We start from the raw sequence: 9604 nt of genomic DNA, 5'->3' as shown, positions 1-9604 counted from the left end.
AATAACGAGATTACGATATCTCGAGCGGAAGTTAGACCATGCGCATGTCGAGCACTTTGTCGCCGGATTCCAAAACAGACTGCACTTTTGGTAAACATGAGAGCTGTTCCAACTTGGGTTGACAAAGTTCAAGATAGAGACAAACTTGAACAATGGTATGGTGTTTTCGGTTAATGCAAACCGTTTTGTTTTAACGATAGAACATGAAATATACTTCAAAGACTGTCCAGATTTCACTATTTTGGACCCGTGGTTAAGCACAACAAATGGACGTTGACTGATTACAAGGGAATGTTTCGATGTTTCGCCTTTGAACATTTTCACACGACGTCTCGTATCCATTTGTATAAGTTTGCTTCATTGGCAGATTTTGAAAAATTACGGCCTTACTTCAAACATTAAACGAAAATGCCAAATGTCAAAACAATTTTCTAAATAAAGATAAAAATTGAAATTGTTTCAAGTATCTACATGGACGATGGTTAACTAATACTTTCCGATAACTACAGTTTCAAGCACATATTGGGCAACTTTCTCATTGAAATCCTATGTTAAAAGTGCCTTAATTTTCATCAACTCTGAACTGGCAGTTTGCAATGAGTAAATATATAGGTAGTTTGAAATGTTCCGATACTAATTCTTTTTCCCAGAACCGTCACAGTTACAACAAATCACACAAATAATGAACAGTTTTGTGCTTATGGTACTGGTTTAGGCTAATAACAGAGTGATTACAATCCATGTCTATAGATCATAAAAGACAGGGCCATTTCTTTTTCAGTATATGGGACCTGTGCTTTAGACCTGATGGCAGCCAGTTGATTGTTGCAGCTGGTAATCGTGTCTTGGTATATGACACAAATGATGGCACCCTTATCCAACCACTTAAAGGTCACAAAGACACAGTGTATTGTGTAACATATGCCAGAGATGGAAAACGGTTTGCTTCTGGATCTGCTGATAAAAGTGTCATAATCTGGACAAGTAAACTAGAGGGTATTCTAAAATACACGTATGTATCTTTAAAGATTGACAATGTAAATTATCAAATGTATTCATGCCAACTTTGATCTTTTACAGTAACTTGATTTATCTAAAATCAGAAATGAAATAACAATCTGGAAATAGGAAGTTCCTTCATGTGTCTTTCTTAGATAGGAGCTTTGACAGATCTGATAACAGGAGTTTATAACATCCATTTGATTACAAAAATCTGATTTGTTTTTTTTAATCCTCAGACAATGAGTATTCAGGTCAAAAATGAGAGAGAGAAAAAAGGAAAGATCCTTGCACTGTATTATATTATAGGATAATACTACTGATTTACTATTTTTGTTTATTAGTGTGTGGTGATTTTCTCTCCCTAGATTAATTTTGTCCTGATAAATTGGGGGTAAATTGCTCGAAAATGATTTTGATATGAACACAATAAGCTATAAAAACTTCTTAGAAACAAAGTAACACATTGTCCTTTTTCAGACACAATGATGCTATACAGTGTTTATCCTACAACCCATTGACTCACCAGCTAGCCAGTTGTGCTGTCAGTGACTTTGGTAAGCTATCACTGGATGACATTATTTACAAATGAATTTTAAATGTTTTGAAAATGATATGGCGCACTCTTAATGTTTTGTAACTGAAATCTGCTGTACTTTATTCAGATGAAATGTCGGTTAGAAGAATGGCTTGCATGTTGTATATTTCAGTATTGATATACTTGTTGTTTTATTTTGTAAGGATAATTCTCCTGTTCACCCCTGCATTTATTGTACCATCTTATACGGCCTGTATATTAATACATATTTCAGAGAGATGTTGTTACATTTCTTTCTCTTTCAATGCTCACTTAAAACTTTGATATTAAGGGCTGTGGACAGCAGAACAGAAGAATGTGTCTAAGCACAAAGTGAACAGTCGTATCACCTGCTGTAGTTGGACTAATGATGGACAATATCTGGCTTTGGGGCTCTACAATGGTCTGGTCAGCATCCGCAACAAGGTCAGTTCTATATGAACAACACTTAGTCTTATACAGATTATATCAAATTTTCAATGATACATAATGTTAGTTTGTGTTAAAATTAATTACAATTAATTGTAGATCCTTAATAAATTTTTACCCAAAATATACAGAATAAATTTACAAACTGTTAATGAAAAATGATCTGATTCCTGATCCTGACAGAGCACATTAATGTACTTAGTGTTAGAAAATCATGTTGTTTATATATCTTATTTTGTGTAAATATAGAGTGGGGAAGAAAAAGTGAAGATAGAACGTCCTAATGCAGCTACATCTCCTGTCTGGTCCCTACAATGGAATCCCAGCAGGTATCAGAGCTTGAACAGGCTTTATAAAGACATTTAAACTTAACACTGGATTTAAAGTTTATGTAATAATGTACATTTCAAATTATGACATTTGTTAAAGAAACAGCAAGAAGTGTGTGCTATATCTAAACTAACAAACTAATGGCTTTATCACAACATGTACAGACTAATGCTGCGCGTGATAAAGAAATCAATGAAAAATTATCAGGATAATATCTTCAAATGTTTAAACATTGATTGTAGGTGGTGGTATTCTGTTTCAAAATTAAAATCACTTTGTAATGCTAATCTCATTATTTTTGAAGGAAATATTAATGTTTGCTTGACAGGCCCCACTCTGCAAATGTTTATTCACATTTTCGAAAGTAAGTTCATAGAGACAGCTATTACACGGTGTTGGCTCATGTGTGGTTGAAGGGAGATGACTCTCCTCATTGATCTGCAGGGTTTTCATGCTTGTGAAAGTGTGCTATGATTAAATGAGTTTTTGAAGGAAAATAATGAAAACATGATATAAACTAAAATTTCATTCACTGTAAAATCTGAGTTTGTGTTTTTGGATTTTTAGCTTCAAAGTTGATTTGCTGGGAGAACTTTTGCTAGACTGCTGCATTTAGAGTATTTTGAATTAGTAATGTGTTAATGAAATAGATACTCATTATTTTTATTATCTTTAGTTGTAGTTTGCTGTATTTAAAATCATGTTTAAAGCATTTTTTAAAACTGAATGAATTTTAAGGATCAAATTTAAACTTCATTAATTTATGAAGGTATGCATTATTCAAACACATATTGGAGCATATGCTTGAATGAAATTGTTGAATTGTGAATACCATTATACACATAAAAAGATGCATGGTGATCTGATAGAGCTCCATGAATGATTAATTTGGTTGTACTAATAGTTGTTAAAGAAATACCAAAATTTTGTGTTTGAGGGCTATCATTGGTTTTTGATTAGAACTAAAATTTTATTTGGTAGGTTTATCTAGGGACTTGATTATAGAAAACATTCATGTATAGTAGTTTTAAGCTGGCTAGTAGGTGATGCAAAGAGTGGTACCTGCTGTCTCATTACATGATTGCGAGAGACAAAACTTTTATCTTTACTATCATTTCTCCCTTGTCATTTTCATTTCTAAAACCTTACTAGGCAGAATCTCCCTCTTGCCCTTATTTTTGAATGTCTGATGAGGTAAAGAAGGTTATGAATTACCTCCCCTGAATTAGACAGACCAAAGTCTGTTAAATTTAGTTACTGCTAGCTGCTTCATATTCAGCTGTGTATGAGACAACATGAACAGCTGATTAAGCTGATGTCACTATGATTTGACTGGATTGGATGTGATATCACCATGTCTACCTAGATAATGAATGACATATCTGTGTGATGGCATCATAAACCTTACTTTGAGTGTCCCCATCATCCATGGAGGTAGTCTCATTATGACCTCTACAGTTGAGAAAATGTTGAAATCTTCAAAAGCAAACAAATTGCTACTGAATTATAAGGAAGATTTAAGTATAGAGGTTCATCTAAGAGCTGTTTGATACAAGTTCAAGCACTTGTATGAGAAGTTTGATATAGGTTCAACATCCTTCTTGTAGTCAATTTCATTAATATGAACATGTATACAATAACAAATAGCAGTCATTGTTTGTATTAAGGGTTATCATGTATGATTGTGTCTTTATTCAATTTTTCACAGATCGTGCAAAACAAAAAACAAAAAACAAAAAAACAAAAAAAACAAGATCTGTTTAGAAAATCTTGTATATTATCTGTCACTATCAAATTATTTCTATTATGCTAGAAATAGGCACCTGATATATATATATTTGATATACACTATTTATTTTATCAAAGATATATGATTGCTAATTATTTTAACAGAGACGAGACCTATGATGTGTTAGCAGTGGCAGACTGGGGACAGAGACTCTCCTTCTATCAGTTGTCAGGAAAACAGGTAATTTGTTTGTACATAAATTTCTTTTTTATCTACTTTCAAGTTTAATGTGATTTTATGACATGATTTCCAATGAATTGTTTTATTTGTACAAACTTTCAATACTGGTAAACAATGGGGAGACCTTTGTCATAACATCAGCCTTTAATTGTTGAACTGGTGTGATTGGTTACAGATTGGTAAGGACAGGAACCTTGGCTATGATCCCTGTACAGTCAGCTGGTTCTCCAAGGGCGAGTATGTTGTGATTGGGGGAGCCAACAAACAGTGTACCCTCCATACAAAGGAGGGGGTCAAGCTTGGTGTCATTGGGGAGCAGGCATCATGGGTTTGGGGAGCAGCTGTCAAACCAGACTCTAACTATGTGGTATGTATCTGTTTGAAAATTATTTCTGTATCTTAATTTTTTTCATTTTCCTTTTTTTTATTTGTTAAATCGATGTTAGAATTATTGTGATTACAGTGAAATTTCTCCAAACTGACCATGCATTAGACATGAATGTTTGTCTGGTTTGGGGAGGGCTCATTTTGTAGAAGTGAAGTAATTTGAACGGTCCGCTGATCAGAACTCTGGTCTTGATCGTTTAGGTAAGGCCAGTTTTCAAAAGCAATTTTTGGTCTGTTTCAATCATTTCGGACACAAAATCAGTTTGGTATTCAGAATTGAGAAGGATCAACATTGGGAAGGTTTTCATTACTATAATAAAGCGAACATCATTCCGTACATTGCCATTTCGTTCGGCTTCAGGAGGTAATTGATTTTGATATAGATCGGATTGGAGAAGTTTCATTGTATATGTGATACCACATTATGGGACTTCTGTATGTGTCATTGTTATAGCAAGTCCTTTAGAAAAAATTAATTGGTCAATTAATCAAACATGTGATATCAATAATTAAAATAATCATAATGGATGTTAAGATGAAAATTAAAAAAAGAAAGAAACAATAAAAATGAAGATAGTTATTTACGGGGATTTTATTCTAAAGGCGGTCGGCTGCCAGGACGGAACAATAGGATACTACCAACTGATCTTCAGCACTGTACACGGACTGTATAAAGACAGATACGCCTACAGAGACAACATGACTGATGTTATCATACAGCACCTCATTACAGACCAGAAAGGTATGAAGGCAGATACAGAAATGGAAGATGGTATGGGAGAAGGGGATGGTAATGGTACATGCAGATAAAGATGAAGTAAACTTTTTCTCAATAACCAGATATTGTGGAATCAAATACTCTTTTTGAATGGAAGGTTCTGATCGTGTTTTGATGAATTGAAAAGTTTTTAACCCCCTGGTCACACATTTTCCCAATGGGAGGTGGGTCAATTTATTTTTGAAAAATTATAATTTTGAGTATAATTTGTTTAATTTCTACCGGACACAATCCAGTAAGAATTATAAGTATAGAAAGTCAGTGTGCTGGCAACACATTAAACTCTGACTGTTCCCCAAAGGACTGATGTGGTCAACTTGACTGAAATTTCAAACATCTTCTTTACATCCAGATTTACTAGAACTAACTACTTCCATGAATGGAACGGCCTTATAATGCTTTCTCAAAATATTGAATTTCATAACCCCAGGACCTAGTAATTCCCCTTGGGATAAGGGTAGATTTTGCCGTAGTTGATCAGTTGAATATCTAACTTTTTCATAGACATGATTTTTTTTTTAATAATATTCAGACAAGTTAGGAAATTGTACTTGGTTTATATTTAATGTAATGACATGCAAATCTTGTATTTCGTCATTTACATATTGTGTTTGTCAAAATTCTTTAGTTAGCCGTCATGATTGGCCAAGCATGTACACTCCTGCAGCTAGAGAAATGAAACAGAGAATAGGGGCATTTACCCCTCCAGCTGACCCAGATATAGGTTCAAGTTCCATTGTTCAACATTGGTTTATGTTTTGTTCTTTTAGTTGATGTTTGAAACCTTGTTCTTGTTGGCATTACATTGTTATGACAACCAGTTATGTTTAGTATTAAATGAATGGCCATTCAGCTAGCCATCCACTGAAAAATCACCATATATGGTATTTCATTACATTAAAGCATACAATGCAATGGGGAAAAAAGGAAAGAACATTAATTGAAAATTGTGTATTTTTTCCCCTCGCAAATTCTTTGGCTTTAAAGTCATCTTGACTGTTAATGTTAAAGAGGAACACTGTATAACAGCTTTTATAACATCACAGTGACTACTCATTTTTTGAAGTGTCTGATGTGTGAAACTAGGTTAGTTTTTTTCATGATTTCTAGCATGCTGTCATTCTGAAAATTTTGAAGCTTTAAAAACATGGATGATTTCAGGGTTGAATTGATCTGAGTAAAGAGCAAAACTTGTTATTTATCCTTCTTTTATCTGTTCTCAGTAGCAATATATTCATTATTGCCTACCTTAGGATTATCCTATGTTATGAGGTATGGATTCAATACTCCTCTTGGCACTATTGCTGGAGTTACTAATACATGGTGTTTATCAATTTACTGATGATCAACTGACATTTATCTCTATTTCCAGTGAGAATCAAGTGTAGAGACCTTGTGAAAAAGATTGCTATATACAGACACAGATTAGCTGTAAGTATTATCTATATACAGACACAGATTAGCTGTAAGTATTCTCTATATACAGACACAGATTAGCTGTAAGTATTCTCTATATATAGACACAGATTAGCTGTAAGTGTTCTATATATGGACGCATATAATTAAGTAACTGTTCTACTTCAATATTTGTATTTATAGACAGATTTAATAGCTGTAAGTGATCTATATATAGACACAGATTTGATAGCTGTAAGTGTTCTATATATAGACACAAATTAGCTTAAGTATTCTGAATATAGACACATTACTTGCAAACAAGAATATTGGATCTTTTTTAATCATTTCAAAGCAATATTTCTGTCAAATACTACTAAAAAATGGTGTGTTGTTGTCAAGATGTACATGTCAAGGCTCTATATATGCTGTTTCATTTCTTTTGGATTTAATTATTTCACAATAAGTCATACCACATGACTTAATTATCACATGTGAGGCTATATATATGTATTTACTGTATACTACAATAATGTCATCCTGAGGGTAAATTCACCAGTCACTGGTTTGTCTTGAAAGTATTTGTATTTGATTTCAGGTTCAGCTGCCAGACAAGATTGTAGTTTATGAATTATACTCGGACGATGCTGCCGACATGCATTATAAAGTCAAAGAGAAGATAAACAGAAAGTTTGACTGTAATTTATTGGTTGTTTGCTCACAAAACATCATTCTGTGTCAGGTATTGTACACATTTATCCACTAGATACATTTTTCAATTATAAAATTATAGTGTAGTGAATTTGATGTGGCAGTGAATTAATTTAGTGAGGGTCACAATGGTGGTAGTCAGTAGGTTGTTGACTTACAAAACCTTAGGTGAAGATCCAAAATTTGTGCAGTTTTGTGTTTCTCAAACGGTCTGTGTTATTATGGTTGTACATATGCAGGTGTTCAGTATAGTAGCAAAGCATACAGCTACTACAAGGATACTCAACATCAAAATTATCTTGGCCATTGATGGGGCGATACAACGAGCAAACAAAGCATTAATTTGTGACCTGTTATTAATCATATTGACTTATTGAGATTTCATCATCATCAGCAGCTGTAAAGAAATCACTTTATAATGTTATAAGTAATGAAATGAATTTTATTTATATTTCATATAATTGCGTTAATGTTTCCTTTCTTGTGTTTTTAGGACAAGCGTCTCCAGAGCTTCTCCTTTCAGGGTATCAAAGAGAAGGAGTGGGTGATGGAATCTCTCATTAGGTACATCAAGGTGATAGGTGGTCCCCCAGGTCGTGAGGGGCTCCTTGTTGGTCTCAAGAATGGACAGGTTAGTTGTGAAGCGGGCCTAATGCCGCAAGGTAAAGAGGGACTACTTGTTGGTTTACAAAATGGACAGGTAAATGTAGGACTGATATGGACAGGGACCAGGCCAGATTGTTCAGCCAGTGTTGATTGGCAGTATGAAAATTCAATTAGTAACAATACCTTATTAAGCCATAATGACTGCGACCATTTTGGATAATTTCATTATATAATAAGATGTCTTCAAATTGTAATGAGAGTGAGACTTGTATCAAAGTGACAAAGAGAATGTTAAGAAAGTCTTACAAATGTAAAGTTTGACTGGAAGGTAGAAAAACAGGAGGGAAGTTATTACACTTCAACAGCTTATCTGTAGATAATTAGGTCAATCTTCATTAGGAGTTGTCTTTTCAAATTTACTTTCATTTGAAAAAATAATCCCTGTTAATTTTCATCACATTAAGTGTCACAAAATTTTCACTTATTCTAATTTATTGAGTTTTCACCACTCCACCAACACTGGTGTATAAGGCCTGGTCACACTCTGGCCTACACTCACTGAAGTGCTGTCTCCTTCTCACTGGCATTTCTCATCCTCAATGGCTTTTATAAGAAGATAATGTAAGTGTAGTATTTCTATAAAGGCATTCTGTTTTTCATGGAAAATAACTTAAATTATTAAAATCATTAACCAGCATCTTGTTCTACAGGATGATTCTCCGTTTGTTATGAATATATATATTCAATTAGAAGTTCTTTAACAAGACTAATCGTCACTTGAATTGCTGTGATCTTAAGATTGGTATCTCCTTTCGACATGTGAAATGCTGTTAGCAAAACTCTATTTTGGTGCAACCTGATCGCACATTTCACTTCCTACTATATATATATATATACCTTGTAACATGACGATCTGACAACAAGCTCTGTTGGAATCACCTTTCTGGTGACCTTTCACTAAATATTTTACAGCCAATTAAAAACATACTGCTGTGTCATGAATAGTAGAATTTTAAAGCTTTCGAAAGAAAAATTAATGATAAAAAATGCTAATGAAGTCAAGATGATGACATTGACATCAATAAAAAACAAAGTATGCATGCTTGGAAACATTTAATTGAATATGTAATGTATCATGTAGATTTTATTTCAATGATACTGATGGTTACTTGATTTCAATGAAATGTTTCCTGAAAAGATCATATTTCTATGATTGAAAACATCTTGAATTGTTGCACCTAACATAATTTCCTGAAACATCCGATAGAGAGACAATTTGATTGGTTTATAACGGAAGATTTGCTAGCAATAAAAGTCACTATATTGGTAATGCTATTGGGATTTTCATGTAACAAGGAACAAATGAAAATGATTTTAATTACACTGATATTTGTTTGTAAGCACAGACTGATTGAACATTAAA

At 33.5% G+C, this 9604-nt stretch overlaps 1 protein-coding gene across 1 annotated transcript in view; it reads left to right on the top strand.

Annotated features, from left to right (window-relative positions):
- Positions 1-78: 78 nt before the first annotated feature.
- Positions 79-9604, top strand: part of LOC132557928 (intraflagellar transport protein 122 homolog) — a 21074-nt gene continuing 11548 nt past the window's right edge. The window contains exons 1-11 of the mRNA XM_060222457.1: positions 79-155; positions 782-1012; positions 1480-1556; positions 1869-2002; positions 2255-2334; positions 4229-4304; positions 4480-4671; positions 5295-5433; positions 6842-6900; positions 7463-7606; positions 8069-8206. Of these exons, the coding sequence (XP_060078440.1) occupies positions 97-155; positions 782-1012; positions 1480-1556; positions 1869-2002; positions 2255-2334; positions 4229-4304; positions 4480-4671; positions 5295-5433; positions 6842-6900; positions 7463-7606; positions 8069-8206 (1329 nt within the window). The 5' untranslated portion in view covers positions 79-96. The remainder of the gene's footprint in view (positions 156-781; positions 1013-1479; positions 1557-1868; positions 2003-2254; positions 2335-4228; positions 4305-4479; positions 4672-5294; positions 5434-6841; positions 6901-7462; positions 7607-8068; positions 8207-9604) is intronic.

The sequence above is a fragment of the Ylistrum balloti genome, unplaced genomic scaffold (genome assembly GCF_031769215.1).
Source record: "Ylistrum balloti isolate Yb309-2 unplaced genomic scaffold, AGI_CSIRO_Ybal_v1 Utg370742, whole genome shotgun sequence".
In the NCBI taxonomy this organism is placed as follows: domain Eukaryota; kingdom Metazoa; phylum Mollusca; class Bivalvia; order Pectinida; family Pectinidae; genus Ylistrum; species Ylistrum balloti.
This window is presented reverse-complemented; position numbering and strand designations above follow the sequence as displayed.